Raw genomic sequence first — 20313 nt, forward strand, 5'->3', positions numbered from 1 at the left:
GATCATCGCCAGTCATTTTCCTCATGGCAGTAATTGGCAAAGGAGTGAGCCAAATCTGCTAGAAGAAAAACAAAGAGAAACACTGGTCTGGGAATCACACTCACAAAAGAAGATCAACATAATTAATCTTCTTCTTGGCAGTACCTGGCAAGAGAGTGAACCAGGTCTGCCGAACAGAAACCTGAGGAAAGCTTGGGTCTGGGAGCCACCACTCCTAAGGGAGAATAGCAAAAGACATCAACCAGGTAGGCCATACTGAACATAGTGTATGAAAAACCAGGGGAAGGGAGTCATTCCGTCTGGTACTGTGAACCAAAATGTAGGAAAAGCCATGGGAAGGGAGCCATTCTCCCTGGTGTTGGAAACTGTGAAACAAAGTGTAAGAAAGGGCATGGGGAAGGGAGACAGTCCCTTGGCATTGTGAACTGCAAAGAAAGCCTGAGAAACAGCCAGAGTAAGGGAGACATTCCCCCTGGCGTTGTGAACTGCAAAGTGTGTATGAGAAAAGGCCTGGGAAAGGGAGTCATTCCCATGGCATTGTGAAAATACTGAGAGAAAGACACCTGGAGAAGGGAGGCATTCTTCAGGATCTCAATAGTGAAGAAGCAACTATGGGCAATGAGGAATGTTTATGTTTAAACTGGAACTTTACCTTTTGAGATTGAACAGAAAACTTGACTGAGTTTTAACATTTCAACCTGGAACTTTGTTTTGTGCCTTGGAAAGGGATTTAGACCTGAGGAAGGGAGTAAGGCCCTCGGGTAGAGATCCCACCAAAGACTTGGAACTCTGATCCGTTGTCCAGAAGAAGGGAGCCATTCTTCTGGACTAAGAAGATCCTCTACTTCATTGGTTAGATATACGTGCAAGGAACAGATATTGGTTTTTGACACAGGACGGTGGACTCGTGATTTACATGGACATCTTGACTGAACCCTTAGTATTTTAGTTGAGGAAGGGAACCCCCTCTAAGCATTAGGGAGAGGTATGGTTTCACTTTTATTTCTGGTATTTTAAAAGTGTATGCCAACAACCATGCCACCTCTGTTTCAGTCTCCTCCTTCTGCAACCTTACACAGGGAAAAGGTAAAACTTCCCTGTCTTTTAAAGACAGGTCAGACACTATTTATTGTTCCTCTTAAGGTTGCCAATTTTTTTACAACAACCTGTGCAGCTTAAAGAAGGGAGAATATGGAACAGGTTACATGTGGTCAGGATATTTGTTAAGTTATTATTGTATCTGTAACCTTTGTCTGCTTTGCTCTGCTTTTTTTTAAAAGGGAGAATGTGTCTTCGGTTCCACTCATCTCCCTGTTTATGGCCTTACCTACAGGCACTACGGTAGCCAGGCTGTGGCTCAAGCGCATGGCCCATCCCGATTACTCCAGAAACCAACCTGTCCTTCTGGACACTGCTAAGATGTGTTTCCAGCAGTTTCTCTGATGTGGGTTGAGGTGGGTAGGAAGAAGGCGTCGGACATGTTGAGGGCATTCTAGGTTATCTTTAATAAAAGTATAAGAATAAGGCGTGACTTTCCCTGTTGCTAGAGGCAATACCCTACCTGTCTCAAGAAACTAACAGTGCTCGTCAGTTGTCAGGAAGTCCAAAGTGAAAATGTCTTCCATCCAAACTAACTCTATCTGACCCTACCACTATATATAACTAAATTCAATAGGCCAAGAGAATGGGCCTCATTACGAACCTGGCGCTAATGGGTTAACGGTGCCGTAAAAGGCTGCAGCGCTGTTAACCCATTAGCGCCTGATTACGAGGTCCCTTTGCGGGACCCGACCTTAACGGCTGGTCTACACCAGCCGTTAAAGTAGGGACCCGCAAAGGGACCTTGGTGCTAAGTACGGTACCGCAATTTGCGGTACCGTACTTAGCGCCTTCCTCATTCCCATTGCGCCCTATGGGGAAAAATGGGAATGGGGAAGGGCCATGGAGGAAGGGGGAATTACCGCCCTGCCAACCTTGTAATGGGGTGGTAATTCCCCCTTTCTCCATGGCGGAGTCGGTAAGTTACCGGCATGGACCATGGTGCTATTAGCACCATGGTTTTCCGCCTGGGTCGTAATGAGGCCCAATGTCTTTTCTTCCCCTGGTCTTCTCTTCTCTTCTGATAATCTCTTTATGTACAGGTTTCTCTTTGGTACAGATATTTCCTAACATAATCTCCTTTGATAGTCTCTGTTATCAATTCTTGTAGTTCTTCAAAAATAATCTTGGCTTTCGGCTTTCTGTGGCTCTATACTTAGAATATCTATTAACCTTCAAATGGTTCCTCACAATCTTGTCATCACATCTATACTCTCTCATGTCTGTTACTTCAGGCTTTCCTAACTTGATCTCCTTTTTGGCTTTCCTTGTCAAGGATTCTCTTTCTCAGGCTGTCTCCTCTTTTACCTTGTTCACTTGCTAGTTTTATTTCCTCTCTCTTGTTACGTGTTTCTAGGTTGGACTTTCTCCAGTCCTCAACTCTGAAGACATAGGGTATTTTCTCTTCTTCCTAGAGTTTTTGTTTCCAATCTCTGTGGGCTCCCCACCTGGGTTGGGTAAATCCCTCTTTTATGTTTCTCCCATCTCTTGTTTACTGGTTTCTTTAATGAAATGTCGTCCTCAGGACTGGGACAAGTTGCTCTCTTCATATAATACCCACCTTCCCCCAAAAGGTTATTTGTTACTTGCCTTCTCTGGTTTTTACAGTTCCAATTACACAGTCTTATATTTACTCTCTCTTCCTTCGAACTGGGACGAGTTTCTTCACACATATAATGGTCCACTGGCAGCCTCCCTCTTTTCCAAGTTACCCCAGTACCTCTCGTTAAGCAGGGGACAGTTGCAGGGCTTAGTTCTTGCTCAGGTAAGGTTTCTCGCTGTTAGGTTTCCCATTCTCGATTACTTGTCGGGTTAGTGCCGTGCACAGAAACTAGCGATCAGAAGCTTTTCACACTTCTTGCCACGTTAGTCTCGGCGTCGTCGTTGGGGCATCCTAAAAACCACTCTGCAAACGTGGTCATTCCACTACCAGGTGCAACGGTCCTCTTTGTCTCCTCGTGATGCTTTCTCCGCAGCTGTACACACTGGTCCTCCGGCCTCTCACACTGGCCTTCTGTAGCTCATTGAAAGTCGCGGGCTCCGTGACCTGCCTCGTCTCCACCTCCCAAGGTGTGAGGATGTCAGGGTGAGGATGTCAGGGGCATTCCCTGTGCATACCACTCTCCTCTTCGTCCGAGTTAAATATACATATCTCGTTAAAGAGACATCTTCCTTTCTTTTGCCATATGGGTTTGTTTTGCATTGCCTTCAGCCAATTGTAAAGATACAACACTAGTCGTTATGGCAGACAGTCCCTTCTATGCGGCTATGGTAGGTGGTTTGGGGATTTCCTCACAGGACTGGGAGTCCTTGTCCCCAAAGGGGGAGTCTATCCAGATGAGGTCCCACTTGCCTGAATCCCTAGGGAGGGTCATGCGAATTGGGCTTCCCTCCCTAGCTTCACAGGTGGAGTCTCCCCCATGGGGAGAAGGTAAACGAACACCTACGATTCGTCACAGAGTACATATTTGCTCATTTGATGCACACACAAAGTGTTTAAAACTTAAAATATCATGCTCAAAAGTAAGTCCACATGCCAGTGTAAAAAATCACTACAAGCATGTGACTTAATCACAAAGGCTCTGGCGTGTGTCTAAGATTTGAAGGCAGTGCAACTCGAACAGGCAGGATATCTAGTTGTCCCATGCGAAGTGTGAAATACTCGACCAGTCTTGCCTTTTAGACTCGCATCCTATTGCATTCCGGTACTCGTAGTTCTAAATGTATTAACTGTACAGCAATGGAAAATTACATGTGCAAACAATGCTAGGACTTGAACATTGTTTGAACGCTCTGTTTGAGCATACATTTACGAAACAAGATTGTGAAAGTAGTTGGGTGCAAAAAGTGCACAGTGCTTTGTCTGCAATTCTAGCTTTATAACTTTCAGTCAGAATCTATTTTACTTGCAAATTACTGTCAGAAGGAAAAGATTCACCTTTGTACGTATGCATTTTTGGGATTTTTATGCAGCAGGTGTAGCAAGCGTATCAACCAGGCAACGAGAGCTGCAGACAATAGGTGGAGCATATAGGGGGGAACAGCGGGTAGAGCCAGGGGATGAGAAGCTACTTGAGCTGTTTCATCTCAATGGGCCAGGTGACATATGGGTCTAAGGCTCCTGGTTGTCCCCTAGAAGGCTGCTTTTTTTAAGCTGCTTTTTGTTTCAGAGCGGCCTCTACCAGGGGAACCACATAAGCCCTAACCTCCTCAGCAGGGAGGGGTGCCAGCCTCCACACCACCCCACTCCATATCCTTCTGAATGACAAAGACCAGGCTAGGTAGATAACATTTAGTCAGGATGCTTAAAAGTGAAAAATTATACAGATATGTTTTGTTGGAGGCAAAAAAAACTGTTAGGTTGAGCAACGTTCTAACTAGTGCTGGATATTAGGCAGAATAAGCAAGTTTGCGCTCGGTTCCATTCTCTAAGGGGCTTTCTTCTGAGTAACACATTGTGCATGGATGGTGCCTCTAGTAGGCCGTTCACTGCAATGGCGAAATGTGCAATGCACAAACAAGGGAATACCTTCCTACTTAAATGAAAAGGAAACCCTTGAGGCAGCGTGAGGAGGATACGAGAACTGCAGGGGTGTTGCTAGGTCTGGAAAAGACCTGGGGATATGCTGATGTTGGAGCTGTCGGAACTGGAGGCTAGCTATCCTTTTGGTTGTAGCTCCTGAGGTTCTATCCGGGGCTACGACCAAAAGACCATGGGCTATAGCCCCCTTAGCTCCCCCCGCTAGCAATGCCTCTGCGAGAAGGCGAGTCTTCATTCGCTGGTCAGTTATAGGGTCACATACTCACCCTTAGTCACAGTTTAATAAAGAAAAATGCAGCCCCCTGGGTTTTCTTTTGTGGAGTTAAGTACAAGGAAGTGCATCCAGACAAAGGTGGTATGATATGGGCCTACTGTCACTCGCCAAGCCCGCCCACCATCCATGGAAATCTCAGAATCTTACAGAATCTACAGCTACCCTCCAAAATACATCTAATTTAAGTTAGGAGAAACGTTGGGTTCTAGTTTTGGAACTCTCCTGTGCTAAATTCTGTTTGTTGGTGTACTAGTCCTGTTTTTAATGTGTGCAAGGTCACAGGTAGGTGGGGTGAACCCACATCCCTAGAAAAGTTAAACGAAACAATCCTCTTTACCTCGCAGTTCCACTCTTGAGAACCTTGCGTATAAATTAGTTCCCACGCACGCTAGCGTGGGAACTAATGTATACCCAAGTTTCTCAAGAGTGGAAGTGGGAGGTAACCGGGATTGTTTCGTTTACATCTAATGTATCTCTGCGCATTCTCCTGGATCAGTGGGGTTACTCTTGGTTATATTCACATCATATCTGGGTCATACACTGGGCTCAGTCTCCCGGTCAGAATGCCACAAGGCTCCTTCCAAGTTGATATGGCATGGGAGTTCTGTCCTTTACCCTACAACGGTATCACCCCATTACTGCGCAGCAGAAAATGCTGAATTATATTTTGAGAGTGGGTTATTGTCATAAGTAATGTGAGGGGCGTATGGACGGCTGTGAAGGGGTCTCTCTCCGCATATAATTTCATTGAAATGTGCGAATAGAAAAAACGTCGACATTTTCGTCTCCGGTATTTTATTTTCACAGTAATCACGTAGTTCCCCCTCACACCACCATCTTGCTCTTGTAGTACCTGGTCTCTCCCTCGCACCTCGAGCATCAGCGGGACAGTTTGTAGTCGCAGGCCCGGCACTGGCAGCTCAACCTAAATATTCACGCGGGACTGACCTCTCCCCATGCCTGGCTCAGTTTCGCTATCCCCATCAACGCCCATGGTTTCTTCCTGCAGGATGCTTCCAGAAGCTGGTGATCCCCCTGTAGCAGGACAACAGACAACTCCATGCTGCCACTTGGGATCTTCAGGGCAAAAGCATGTCCCGCGCCTGGGCCCACCAGGCAGACCGTAGCCAGTGCACATTCAAAACTACTGACAACAAGCACCTGGTAGATCAAACAGTAAAGTATCCCAAAGCATATATTTCAGACGCATTTAAATGATGTAGAGACTCTCTGCCTCATTATGAGTGTGGCGGTAAGTGGCATAGTTGGCGGTAACACTGTTACCGCAAACGTTACCACTAGGCCAAATTACGAGTTTTGGCCTGGAGTGGAGAACTTGTCTCCAGGAAACTGCTGGAGGTAAATCGACACACTTACCGCCCAAAAAAGCCCCGTTGGGTTCAATGAACCCAAAATAAATGGGGAATTACATTGTCACCACCACTTGTAAACAGGCGGAAAATCCACCTGACCAAGTGGTGGTAACAGTAATTCGTTAAGGCGATTTTCTGGCGGATTTACAGCAGAATTTCCCCCTAACTCGTAATGAGGATGTCTGTTTTTGCAGATGAGTAGCAAGCGACACATGTTTTGCGAACTCATTATAAGTGGGGAATGCTAATATGTTAGATTGCAGCAGTGCTGCCCTTCGTAGCAGCATCCTTTTACAACTTGCCCACCTTACGGGTCTTAAGCACCAGAATGTGGAAGTATTCAATTCACTTGATACAGATTGCCCTGGTTGCCCTTACTGCCTACTAGCAATGTTATGTACTAACAGAGGCTTGGCAACTGCCTGATGAATTGTGTTTTTCATCTTCCAAAAGAAAGCTTTTATCTCCTTGTGATATGGTGCAGTAAGCAGTCGGACAAAGGTGTGGCATGTTTCAACTAAGTGTTATTTAAGAAATAAAGAAAAGGACCTACCTCTCCCTATCTCTAAATGGTTATCCCTGCCTAAACAAATATCAACTCGGGTGCTCGTCATCAGGAAGTTTGTCCAAATAAACAGTGTCCATCCTCTGTCCAAAAACCTATTCTAACCCTACCACTAATCTACAAAAGGGATTAGCACCCAAATGAAAATAGTACCAGTAGAATGACTCTCTTCTCCTTGTGAACTGGCTCAGTCTATATCTCTTTTCCAACAATTCTTTGCACTAGTTTCAGATTCAACAAATAGAGCCACCTTGCACAGCTTTAAGGGCTGTGTGATGAATCTGATGATGTCATCACTCCTTTCTCTTGAGCAGCCTCCTCCATGTGGTATGGGAACAGCAGCCACAACCTGATGCAGACCCTGGGGCATCTATATGAGTGAGGATCACATGGGGGAGGTGACCCTCAGGGGGGTGACATTGGAGGAGATTAGATACCCCCTCCTTCCCTTTCAGGGATGTTCCTTCCCTTCCTGAGGCCTGGATGGCCTACTGTGACACACTTCCCCTACCACTTCCCAGACCTACTTCAGGCATTCCCCAATATGTTCCAAGAAGAATGTACCAGCAATTGAGACGAGGAAGAGGCAGAGAGCAGTAGTGATTCCTGTTGGCTATTGAGACGAGAAAGAGTGGCAGAGCAGTGAAGACGACTCCGACTGGAAAACCAAGGCAATGGTCCAGTTGTTGAAAATTGTTCGAACACGCCAAGAGATTTAAATCTGCCACAGCTGACAATCAAGGCAAGGAAGTGCAGAGGCTGTGTGGTGTAGTGGCCTCTGTGAATGCCGATCCGGATGCTGACGGGAAGCTGGCCGCAGGAATTGGGGAGACTATGAATCCTGGCGCAGGGAGAAACCGAGCTGCAGTAAGCCTGCCGCCTGAGACCATGAGGCAGCAGAGATCGTACACAGCACAATTAGTGAAGGTGAAAATGCAGCAGCTAACCGGACGCAGACCGACTCAACATCCGGAAGCAAAGCAAAGCAGCGTAGCACAAGAACCCAACAAGGTTTCCATTGCGTCTGTTTACACTGGCTCCGGAGAGTCTTTGTGAGACTATTGCAGAAGCTGCCAATTCTTCTCTGATCTTCGGGCAGATTCCAGCTATGCTCAAAAAAGCCCTTGTGGTTCCTCTATTAAAGAAACCGTCTTTGGATGATTTGGTTTTTTCAAATTTCCATCCTATTTCATTGCTTCCGTTCCTAATGAAGGTAATGGAAGCGGTTGTCACCCCTCAGCTGATATCTTTTCTCGAAGGACAGAAAGTTCTTAATCCATACCAAATGGGCTTTTGCCCCTTGTTGAGGACCGAGTCAGTTCTGGTGGCAGCACTGGATGATCTTGCCATGATCAGGGATAGATAGATGCGGTACGGCAGGTCTTATTTTATTGGACCTGTCTGCAACCTTAAACACTTTTGATTATGGGATTCTTCTATCTAGGCTGCTGGATGTAGGGATGTGAGGGCCATTACATAACTATATATCTAGCCCCTGGCAGCTCTCATTCGGTCATTTGGGTTCCAGTTCTTTTCGTATGCAGATGACACCCAAGTTCTGTTTAGGATCGACCTGGACCGTCTAGGGAGAGCAGCCCAGCTGAGGCTGTGTCTTGATGCTGTCAGGGGTTGAATTGAAGCCAACTGGCTAAAGATCAATGGTGGAAAGACTAAGGTTTAATCATCGGTCCTGTGGGAGCCGCCGCTAATTAGACCTTTGACTTTTGGCCACCTTTATTGGGTCCACTGCCGAGTCCAGCAGAGATAGTCCAGAATCTCGGTTTTAGAATATCCTCTTCCTTGTCGATGGATAGCCAGTGTCATACCATTTGTGGCCTTGGCTTGCTAAAGTTGAAGCTTTAAAAAAGGTAAATCATTTTATCCCAAAGAATCTCCACACCCAAGTAGTTGCACCTTGCCTTAATGGCAGCAGTGATTACTGCAATGTAATTTACCTCTCCCAGCCTGCATATTTAATCCATTGTTTTCAGGTTTTACAAAATGCAGCAGTCTGTCTGGTTAGAGGTATTCCAAATGGCCACCATGTTACAAAAGCTTGCCAATCCTTGCCTTGGCTGCCTGCATCAGCAAGAATTAAGTTTAAAGTCTCTTGTGTCACCTATCGAGATTTAAACAGGAAAGGTTGCCTGGCTATTCAGGATAAACTGCAGCTATACTGCCCAGGGCGTCCACTTAGGTCTACTGATGCGCCGCTATTAAGCATGCAAAGTTACCACAAAGAGCGAGTGAGTAGTAGAGCTTTCTCCATTGCAGGTCCTAAACTTTGGAATTCTTTTCCGTTGACTCTGTGGCCTACCACGGATTTTGAGGTATTCAAACCTGGACTAAAATCCGTCCTCTTTGTTTAATGTTGTCTCTCTCTCTCCCTTATCCTATTGCCTTTGGTGATAGTGCACACTATAATAACTTGATTGATTAAGAGTAAGCCTAGGGAAGACAGATGGGTTATAGGGTTACCTCGAAGTGTATGCTGCATTACGAAAGCAAAGCGAGAGATGCAAAAAGAAGCCTATAGACAAAGTAACCTTAATGTGAGTTCAACTACAACCGGGTCATTGAACCCATACATAAAAACGTCAAATCCCTTATATTTGAATGGTCTTGTGAAAGGGACAGAGGCCCAAAGTAGGTAAATGAATATTTATAAAGACTTTTGCAAACAAGAGTTGATAAATCAACGTTTGCCAAATGTCATTGTATGGATGAAGAAAAAGGCAATTTCATGCAAGTCCTGGTAGGAGAGTATACCAGGCAAAGCTGTGTATTTGAAAGGAATCATAAATCAAACATTTGAAAGACTGTACTGACGTGCTGGCAGGAGAGTATACCAGGCAAAGCCAAATGTTTAAAAGGAATTACAAATCGAATATTTAGAGACTGTATAGAAGTCCTGGTAGGAGAGTACACCAGGAAAAGGCAAGTGTTTGAGAGCAAGTGTTTGAAAGATTGCATATAAGTCCTGGCAGGGAAGTGTACCAGACAAAATCAAGAAGTTGAAAGACACTGTGAATCAAGTGAAAGTCCTGACAGGAGAGTATACCAGGACAAGTCAAGTACATGCAAACAAACCTTAGTGAAGAAGAGACTCTCAAGGAAGACCCATGCCCTTGAGTTTGTGAATTGTAGTGAAGGTAAAGAATAAAACCTGACTGGGGAGTATACCATGTAATCTGCAGTCTGGGACTCACACTTAAATTGTGATATTGTGAAAGAGAAACTCAAGGAAGGTATATGCCCTTAGGATTGTTGAACTGTCTTCAAATTGGTAAAAAGGAAACCTGGGGAAGGGAGCGATTTTGTTACGCTCACCTGGACCCCACAGGGGTGTCGATCGGACCCGGACAGCTGCGGTCTCCGTCAACGTGATACGTAGTGCAGAGATGACTGTCTGGACTGGCCCGCCTAGTCTTGTCTGCTGGACCCGAAGAAGTATTTTCCTGCAAGTGGAGACAGGGATTAGCCACCTATGGGTTTTAGTGATGGCCTCCCAACTGTTCTCGCTCTCCCCCACTAATCACCTCCGATATCCCCTTAGTAACCTCACCTTATGTTTGTAAAAGATGAGCTCTCCATCCTGCATGTCTTGCAGGGGCACGTAGATACCAGTTACTTCACTGGTTTGAAGGCGTTGGGAGAGTTCCGGTAAGCATTGACTCTGAAGTCCTAGGCGGGATTGGTAAGTATCAAGTTCAAAGAGTTCAATGTGCCCTATGTTCACTCTTGTCCCCTTCCTTCCTTAAGTTGCAACTGAGTTTGTGAGAAGGTCTCGTAGTTGCTGCTGGCGTTCAGGTAAGAGTCTGTGTTACCCAACGCTGTCCGGTAACTATTGCATGCGTTAACGTGTTGTTTTTCTCCCTCTTTACAGATGCGGCATATGAAGATATGGAGAATAATACCGCCGGTGGTAAATCAGGTAAGTCTATGGTGGTAAGAGGTATTTGTTGATTCCCTTGACTCACCTTGTTATTCTTGTGCCCCTAGGTGCCGGAGTACGGCGAAGAAATGATGGAGACAGTGCCGGATCGAAAGATGCTGTGAGAACTGGTGAGTATGGCGCCGTGCTGGAGCTGGCAAAGCGACGCGTGCAGGACTGATGTACTTTCCAGGTCGGGAGATGAAATGGATCCGGAATCAGGTGAGGAATTTGAAATAAGTTCATTTTCTAACCTTGTCCTTTTCTTCTTCTTTATTCTAGGAGCTCCGGATTCGAGGCGGGCGTGGCAGAAGACTGGATGCTGGCTGCAGGCACGCGGGCGTGGCAGAAAACTGGATGCTGGCTGCAGGCACGGTGAGAGTCACGCTGCTGGATGCAGAATAACATGAAGCATGTGCTGCTGTTCGGGCGTGGTTTAAATAGCCTCCAAAGTAGTCCCAGGAAAGAAGTTCCCCAGGACCACACCTGAGTAAAAAATAGTCCCTGTAGTAAAATAGTCCCATCCAGGCCTCACATTGGCTTGGATTTATTTGCAGCATGGTCTGCATGAGGTAAGTAATGTCTATGAGCCTGGGGCATATGGCGCCAGGACTGATTTTTATTATGAGCCTGGTGCCTACGGCGCCAGGACTGAACCCAGACAGCCCCTAGCTGGGGCTGCTGGGGTTTTTGTAAATGTCTGGATGCCTGCTCCCGGGGCTGATGGGCTTGATCCGGATGCCCGGGGGTAGGCATCATGACAGCTATAGGCAAGGCCCTGTCTCTGTGGATGCCGACAAAATCCTGGTCGCTAGCCAAGCACTCTTGACTCCAATCACCATACCTCATGGATCCTTATAAGAGTCTGGCCCTCGGGGAGATGTTTGCCATAGTCCTCATTGGCCACTTCTCTAAATGGCAGTAGTTCGATTTGTCGGATCAATCGCTACTGCCACTGCCATTACATTTTTGAGGGAGCTTTTTTTCAAAGAGGGATATCCAGAAATGGGATACAGCTCACCTTTGACCAGATTTCTATGCGCCTAAAAGCAGGCTGCATCTCACACCATACAACCTCACTCTATCAATCCCAGGGAAACGGTGTAGTACAAAATGGACATTCAGAGTGAGCTTGATATGCAAGAAGTAGGCGAGTGCATGTTATTTTCATACAGAACCACATCTCACTCCAGCACTGGAGACTCTCCTATTGGGGCTATGAGTGTCAGGAAGACCCCTCCCTTACTCCTAAACCATGGTTATTGCTTCAAAACTGTAATATGGATATGTCTGCTCATGCAGATTTACAGAAGACCAGCCGAGATCACATGCAACAGGTCCACAACATGTCTCAGGCCCCTGGCATAAGTCTTCCTAGATTGTGCATCTGTCATGGGGCAGTAAGGATGGGATGTTGGAAGGTTTCTGCTACAAGGCGTTCGCACCCAATAGTGGATCTATCCCAAAGTGAGCACAGGGCCTTCTAGTTTTTCACATGATCCATTTCAGTTAACTCTTGTCCAGATTTACCTGTTCTTGCACAGGAAAACCCCACTGGGTCTGCTGCAGAAAGAGGTAAAGTACCGTAAAGCAACGGCAAGATGGTCCAAAATTGCAATTGGGGTTTACCAGTACAATTTAGATGACAATAGTACAAAGTTAGGCGGGGTGCATGTCCACCTGTTCTCCCTGCCCCTGGCCTCTTTTTAAGGTTTAGTGTCAACCCAGATTTATAGGGCAACGTTTAGCTTTGTTCTCCTGTAGTTATACACTGTGGGCCTCATCAGGGGTTGGGCGGTATCCCGGCGGTAAATCCACCAGAATACTGCCCAACGCAATAACCGTTACCGCCACCGCAAAATTACAAGTGGAGGTGGAGGTGCAAGTCGCCATTTTGTTTTCAGCCCATAGGAATGAATGGGGCATTCAGCATTATTACCATGGCAGTAATTGCACCTAAAATGGACAGAATGTCAGCACATTCAGCTTCAGCTCAGAGCGGGGGGTGAATTCTCCAACTTTCCCCGAAACATGTGATTGGGTGGTGCGGTAATGCGGCGGTAACACTATTACCGCCGCATTTATACCACCCCACCCAACTTCTGATGAGGTCCTGTGTCCAGTGTGAGTCCCTACTTTGTTATTAAGCGTGTTTTGTTCAGTTGCAATGTTGGGGTGGTACAATATCTTGCCATCTGTCTGATGTGGTGCCCTTTGTTAATCTGGAACATGAAGTTTAGCAGCAGACAGGATTGCAGGCAATTCACGTGGAGTCTGCTCAGCGAGAGGGTAGTTCTGTCTCTGTGTCTGATCAACTTCCACACTTGCCATATTTAGCAAAGCGTCTAACATGCACCCGTAAGTCAGTGGACATTGCCATGCCACCATCTACAGATCCATTTCAGAACTGGCAACCCAGAACCCACATCAGCTTTTTCCTACTCCCAGAGGATGGACCAGACCTCGGGGAATTTGGATAACCAGAATTGCAGGTGGGTAACTTTCCTGTGTCCGCTCTTATCACTTTGTCGCTCGTTCTGCAGTGTCCATGACCAGGTTAGTCAGCGGTATGGCTGGCTCCATCATAAAGATATATTCCTGTTTTGGGGATCTCTAGATGCTGGTGGTCTTTAAGTCGGCACCCATTCTGAAGCGTGCCCTGAAGGTGAAGCAGGCCATGATGCAGCTCTACGTCCTGAAACTGCTTAAGATTCAGACCAAGTACCTCGGCCGCCAGTGGAGAAAGAGCAACATGAAGACCATGTCCGCTATTTACCAGAACGTCCGGCATCGCATGAACGATGACTGGGCCTACGGCAATGGTGAGTCCAGGTTCTCGAGTGTCGGCAGCACCTCTAGGCCATTGAATGTTCCTACATGTGTCTATTTACAACTAGCTTGAAGAAGGGCTATCGAGGGCCAGACTTGTATAGTTACCATGGAGCATAACCCAGAATGTGAAGTGGCGCTTCTGAAGTTGTCCTGACAGGTACACATTAGAATATAGCATTGCACTACACTACGGAACAGGTTATGTCCTGCTTGTAACACACAGACAGAGATAGATCAGCAGTAGGACCACAGCAACTAGCATATGTCTAAGGAACAACTAGTGGTATGATCTGTAGCTCCAACATAGGGACGCTCTGTGCATCCAATCTAAGGGATGAGCACAACAGGTGTAAAAGCTGTCAACCAATAATGCCCCCAACCCCTAACATGGGTATTGGGAAAACACGTTGTGTGAGGCCTCCGATACCACAATACGAAAAGAATAGAACCGCTAGCAGGGCCCGCCCCTCCAATATGAAGACATAGCAGCTGTCAACCAGGCCTCTTCTCACAGAGTGGAGATCAGCCAGCCAGTAAGGACTGTCCTTTCAGCGCAAAGACGCCGTGCTATCCGGACCTGCCCTGTGATACAAGCAGATAGTGGCAGAGCCGACGCAATCTCTGGGTGCGTAATAAATCGAGTGAACCAACCACCAATAATGCCTGTGCCTTCAGTGTTAAGGGGGAAGTGCAGCTGCCTTTATCTTCAACCTAAGGCGAGAAATACCCACCCTGACATGATTTGCAGGACAACCACTAACAGAATGAGCGCCTCGCTTCAGATAAGGATTGCCAACTGCAGCTAGTAAGAGGTGTTACTACAGCATGAGAATAGTGAATAACAGCTATCTAGCAATTCCTGACTCTCTCACGTGAAGACAGGGAAACACAGCTGTCAAGGCTAGCAAGAGAACACCATCTGCAAACTATGGCCTGCACCTCTCCCACTCTGCCAAAAAAACCCAGCAGTTTAACCTTTACCAGCCTTTACTGCTTCAACAGGATAAAAGATGGCGAGAGGGCAGGTACACTCTGTACACATAGCATAACAACATTGATTGACGACCTACAGTGAGAAAGGCATTAGAAAGAGAGGAAGAACATTTGCATGTTATGTTATGTTATGGTATGTTATGTTATGTTAACGGTACTTATATAGCGCACCGTCACCAAGGGAATTGGTCCCCAGGCGCTCTGGAGGATCTGCAAATGAGAAGGTGGGATGGGTTAGTAAGGTGAAGAGGGAGTAGGATAGTGAGAGGAGTGGTGTACTGTTGGCAGCTTCAACTCGGTGGACACCGGGTGCTGAGCTTTGGTGCGAGTATTGGATCATTGTCAGTCCACGTGTGCTGTTGGTGCGACTTATGTGTTGTTGCAGTGTGGTGAAGTGCGTGCAGCTTGTTGTGTGAGAGATGGTTGTGTGAGTTTTTTAAGTGTGCAGAGAGTTTGAGTTTATATTGGTTAGTGGGTTATGTGACATTTAACATGCCAGCTTTCACAGTTCTGTCTTAGTGTAGCACCCACTGACCTACGCAATTCAGTCTGAGTGTGGCACTCACCAATCTTCACAATATTATCCAGATAGCGCACAGGGCAATGTTCACAATTCCATCCAAGTATGGGACATGCCAACATTCTAATTTCCTTTTAAGTGTTGTGCTTGATAATCTTCATAGTTCCATCTAGGTGTGGCACTCGCTAACCTTCACAATATTATCTAGATGCGATGCCGGGCGAAGTTAGGAAATCTGTCTAAGTGTGGCACACGCTAACATTCACATTCCTGTCTAGATACGGCGCAGGCTAATGTTCTCAATTCTAAGTGTGGCACATGCTAACATTCTAGTTCCATCTAGGTGTGGCACATGCCAACATTCACATTCCTGTCTAGATACGGCGCAGGCTAATGTTCTCAATTCTAAGTGTGGCACATGCTAACATTCTAGTTCCATCTAGGTGTGGCACACGCTAACATTCACATTCCTGTCTAGATACGGCGCAGGCTAATGTTCTCAATTCTAAGTGTGGCACATGCTAACATTCTAGTTCCATCTAGGTGTGGCACACGCTAACATTCACATTCCTGTCTAGATACGGCGCAGGCTAATGTTCTCAATTCTAAGTGTGGCACATGCTAACATTCTAGTTCCATCTAGGTGTGGCACATGCTAACATTCACAATTCTGTCTAGATACGGCGCAGGTCGCTCTTTTATAGCCTGACCTCCATAAGGAGTGGGAACCCCAACACAACATGCACATTTCTTCAATGTAAGAAGGGTGGCAGTAACCACTATGATTCTTCTCTCCAACACCAATACAATGACCACAACCAACTAGGAGTACATTGACCACCATGAATGAGGTTGAATCCTATAGTGTAAATAGACTGATCACTGGCCACTCTCTGCGGTCTGCCTCGCCAGTCAATACACAAGGGCAGGTCTGTTGGGTTGGTTCAGCATAAGCACAGAGCGGTAGGTGGGGCATCTGTGCATTTGGACTGTTTGCTCTGAGTGGCTCTTTGGATCGTGACGGTAGGGTTTGGTTTAGACGGGTATGTAGGTATATTTCCAGTTGGAAGCGGGCACGAAGCCCGAACACAAAAAAGGCAGTTCCTGTGTTAGCTTTAAAATGCAGAAATAGCACATTTCCCCACCCTGTCCCGCTGATCCTCATGTTAATCGGGGGGATTTAACCCTTTCCCCAACCGCCCCCTTCCCGGTAAAACACACGCATACTCCCTACACATACGCACACACATAAACCCACTCAAGCACACATAAACACGCACTTTAATACAAACTTACCTGTTCTCCCGCAATGGTTCGTCCTGCTACTAGCCTGCCTGTCAGCCACTGCGCGCACTCGTGTGCGGCAGGGACATGACAGTTGGATTTAGAAAAACCACTCTGTGCGGTCACAGAGTGGTCTTCCTAAGTCGATCCTTTTTGTTGTTGTTGCAATTGAACTTTATTGAATCATTTTCAACAACAACTGGCACGTTTACAACATTACAGAGCTGTCCCTCAACATCCCCCCTCAGTACATGCTGTTTACAGTTTTCAGCTTCACTAGGATGTAGTCCGGGATTGCTTGGTGACGTGCACCTGTGCTTGGTTACGTGCACCTGTTATGCCAATTTCAAGACAATCCACAACTTTAACAAACCTCGAAATCTTAGCTTCTCCATGCGTTTCTTTTTAAAAAGGTCTTTTCACTTAGGATTAGAGGTGGCCCTGCTTTGTGGGTAAGCAAGCTACTTTACTAGCTACGCCTGTGCAGTGATTTCAATCGTGTCAGTAGGACCTACAAATAAAAGGCTTCCCGAGGTGGCAGGGGTACTCATTACTGTGCATTACACCTTTTGCATCGTTTCTTGGCATCACTTTGTCTGTCTAAAGAAAATCTGATGAGAGAGTGCTGTGAAGATGGTTAGTGTCATCGAACGAGAGATTTTAGAGGTGCTCATCATGCCAGTACCATGTTTCGGACCCATCCTTGAAAGTGATCTGCATTGGCTGTATCGGGATTCTGTCTGAGCATCTCAAGTGCTTATTGGAAAGAAAAAGCATTCTGCGGATCTGAGGTGGGTGTTCACAGGGGTAGGAATTAAAGCTGATCATTTGTGTTGTCTCACAAACCGTGTTTCTGTCCCACACAGATATCGATGCCAGGCCTTGGGACTTCCAAGCAGAAGAATGCACCCTGAGAGCCAACATCGAGAGCTTCAACAGCCGTAGGTATGATAAGAACCAGAATTGGGAGTTTGCGCCGGTGGATAACTGTCTTCAGAGTGTGCTGGGGCAGCGGCTGGAGCTGCCCGAGGACTTCCATTACACATATGAGCTGTGGCTCGAGAGGGAGGTCTTCTCCCAACCCATCCGTTGGGAAGAGCTGCTAAGAGATGAGTGATGGAGCCAAGATGATCCTTAGGACTTGTGGCAAGACTGACTCGTTGCTTTCCCTCTGTACATTTTCGAGCACTAGTGTTGTGTCTGGAGAACTGCAACAAAGAAGGAAGAGTAAACGACCTCGCTGCTTCTTATGTTGCCGGGGGAACCAAAAACCAGGAAGCAACTCTGCGGGTCAAAGAAGAGATTATTGTACCCAACAGAGTCTACAGGAGATCACTAATGAAGGGGTGCCTTAAGGCTGATGCTCTGGACACGCTGCTCAAAATGGCCATCATCAGAGAACCTGCCATGGGAGGATAGCTCAGGGGCAACGCGCTCGTCTTGGAAGCAAGATGACGCGGAGCAACACAAGTTTGATCCCGGGTCCGCGCTTAGAAACCTCTGGCTATTAAGTGCATTATACATAACTCATTACATTACAAGTGCTTATAGGGTTGGACTGGGTACCCGGTACCACCCTAATCCCACGTGCAGCAATGTGATTAGAAAGAGGAAGTCCAGGCGCCTTCCAGAGTAGCAATATGAGTAAGTGAAGAAATGCACAGCGGCCCAGAAAGAGTGACACAAACTGATGACATGACAAGACTACCTGGCCTGTCCAGCTTCCTCTTTTCTGATCTGTTGCAAGACACTGCTTGGTTCCCATCTTTACTCTGCAACAGACACTACTGTTAGATGGGCTTGTTCCAGGATTTTCTTTAATGCAATTGAGCTTTTTTGCCTGCCACACCGAATCTGTGCAAGCACCCATGTACTCTGTAAGGAAATGGTTCACTGTGATATACTGGGGCTTGTCTCCCCCACGCGCCAGTTCATGACTCTTTGTAACCTTTATTTTGCACCATTGAAAAAAGCGCATGGGAAATTCTGTCCCATCTCCCGGGCAATGCTTTATGCTGTGACATGCAAACAAGCATCTTCAATGGTCAGCCTCCTGCACCTCTACTACAGAAGTAGGAAGCAGACTTCACTAGGCAGCAGATGTTGTCTATTGTATACACGGCTCGCTGTGAAACCTCTTGGTCTCGTTTCTAGTCCCAGTTTTGCCCCTTTGACCAACTTGTACCACCTTCACCAAACAACCTGCACCTCGACTAGAGCAGTAGGAAGCAGACTTAACTAGGCAGAAGATGTTGTCTATTGTATACACGGCTCACTGTGAAACCTCTTGGTCTCGTTTCTAATCCCAGTTTTACCCCTTTTACCAACTTGTACCCCCTTCGCCTAACAACCTGCACCTCTACTAGAGCAGTAGGAAGCCAACTTCACTAGGCAGGAGATGTTGTAAATTGTGGTTAAAATCTAAATGGTTCTAATCCCAGCTTTCCCCCTTTGACCAACTTGTACCACCCTCGCGAAACCTACTGTACCTTATTTCCTGCATCTGCCAAAAAAGCTGGATCTCCTTTAAAACAGGCTTGCCCCGATATTAAGTGATTTATTTTTTAATAAAATGCAAATGTGTATTTGCTACAAAAATCATGATGCTGTGGGTTTGTTTTTGTGTTGATTAATCCAGGATGCGGTCCTTTCAAAGCCATGCATTGACTGTTTATTCTTGTTTTGTTCATATTATTTATACTGCTTGTAGAACACACTATGAACTTAATTGCATCAAGGATCGTTGCCCCTTTTTATCACATCATTGTTGTGCGTTACAGCAGTCCATTTGTAACATCACGCTGATTAGTTACATGATGCACATTTGTTCATCATACCTGCAACACCAAAGCCACATGCTTCGGCATGCCTGCTGCACCTTCTTGATTCAGGGATCTGTGTGAAAATGCTGCCAAAGAAATAATGTCTTGAGAGCAAAATGTCTCGAAGCAAACTTGTTTTTATGGCTAGTAACGATGTAACACATATTTTAGGGTTGGAGGGAACGATTCAGTCGGTGGCAGTGAATAGCACGCTGGTCCGTGCGAACCTCAGGAAGATGGGGGAGAGGGTAGCAGAGGTGGAGAGCCGAGTTGGCGAAGTGAAAGATGCAGTGACGGTGCTGCAAGCGCCGGTGGATGCACTGGCTGCAGCCACGAGAGCTATGGAGGTCAAGGCAGAGGACGTAAAAGGGCGCTAACGTCAAAACAACATCAGAATCCTGGGGATTGCTGAAGGGGAGGAGGGGCCCAGAGTGGAGTTATATCTCGAGCACCTATTCACTGACGTCCTGAAGATTAGAGGACTCTCCCTGTGATTCACCATTGAAAGGGCGCACAGTGTCCCGGGCAGGCCGCCTCCAGTTGGTGCCCCTCAACGAGTGGCCAAAACCTGTCATTTCAGGGACAGGGACACGATTTTGCAGGATGCACGGCGCACAATATCATATAAAGAGGGCAGCATGTGAGTCCTGGTGTTCCCTGACTTCACCCAGGAGGTCCAAAAGCAGCGTAAATCTTATGATGCGGTGAGGAGGGGTATCTGTGACCTGGGCCTCAAGTACATGCTGTTTTTCCCTGCAAAGTTGAAGGTGTTGGTGGATGGCTGCTTGCTTTTTTTCCAACGTCCAGCTGAGGTTTGGGACTGGCTGGACACAGAATAAGGTCTGCCTCTGGCTGGGGGAGACCGAGGGTCTCCAGAGGAGGGAGAGTGCTTCAGTCCAGCCCATTTGGGGGCCCGTCGGGGGGCTTGCCTTCTGGGAAAGTCTATGTGGGTGCGAATGGAACATTGGAACTGAGGGATCTGACGGATCGTCCTGGGCCCGGGTCGGGCCGCAAGCTGGAGGAGGCAAGCAAGGTTGAGGTGGGCCGGGGAACAATGGGTGTGCCTGTGGGGGATGG

General features: G+C 46.8%; 1 protein-coding gene and 1 long non-coding RNA gene across 7 annotated transcripts in view; one reads left to right on the forward strand and one right to left on the reverse strand.

Moving 5' to 3' along the window:
* The window catches only part of STRIP2 (striatin interacting protein 2), a 335180-nt gene extending 316164 nt beyond the window's left edge, over nt 1-19016 (forward strand). For 5 of the 6 annotated variants that reach the window (XM_069629586.1, XM_069629584.1, XM_069629585.1 and 2 more), the window contains 2 exons: nt 13403-13607; nt 17281-19016. In XM_069629586.1, coding sequence (XP_069485687.1) covers nt 13403-13607; nt 17281-17531 — 456 coding nt within the window. In that variant the 3' untranslated portion in view covers nt 17532-19016. The remainder of the gene's footprint in view (nt 1-13402; nt 13608-17280) is intronic. The other variant, XM_069629588.1, reaches the window with a different exon arrangement.
* The window catches only part of LOC138514235 (uncharacterized), a 159046-nt gene that overhangs the window by 37352 nt on the left and 101381 nt on the right, over nt 1-20313 (reverse strand). The gene's annotated exons all lie outside the window — the stretch shown is intronic.

The sequence above is a fragment of the Ambystoma mexicanum genome, chromosome 12, assembly GCF_040938575.1.
Source record: "Ambystoma mexicanum isolate Mex_15411 chromosome 12, UKY_AmexF1_1, whole genome shotgun sequence".
Taxonomy (NCBI): domain Eukaryota; kingdom Metazoa; phylum Chordata; class Amphibia; order Caudata; family Ambystomatidae; genus Ambystoma; species Ambystoma mexicanum.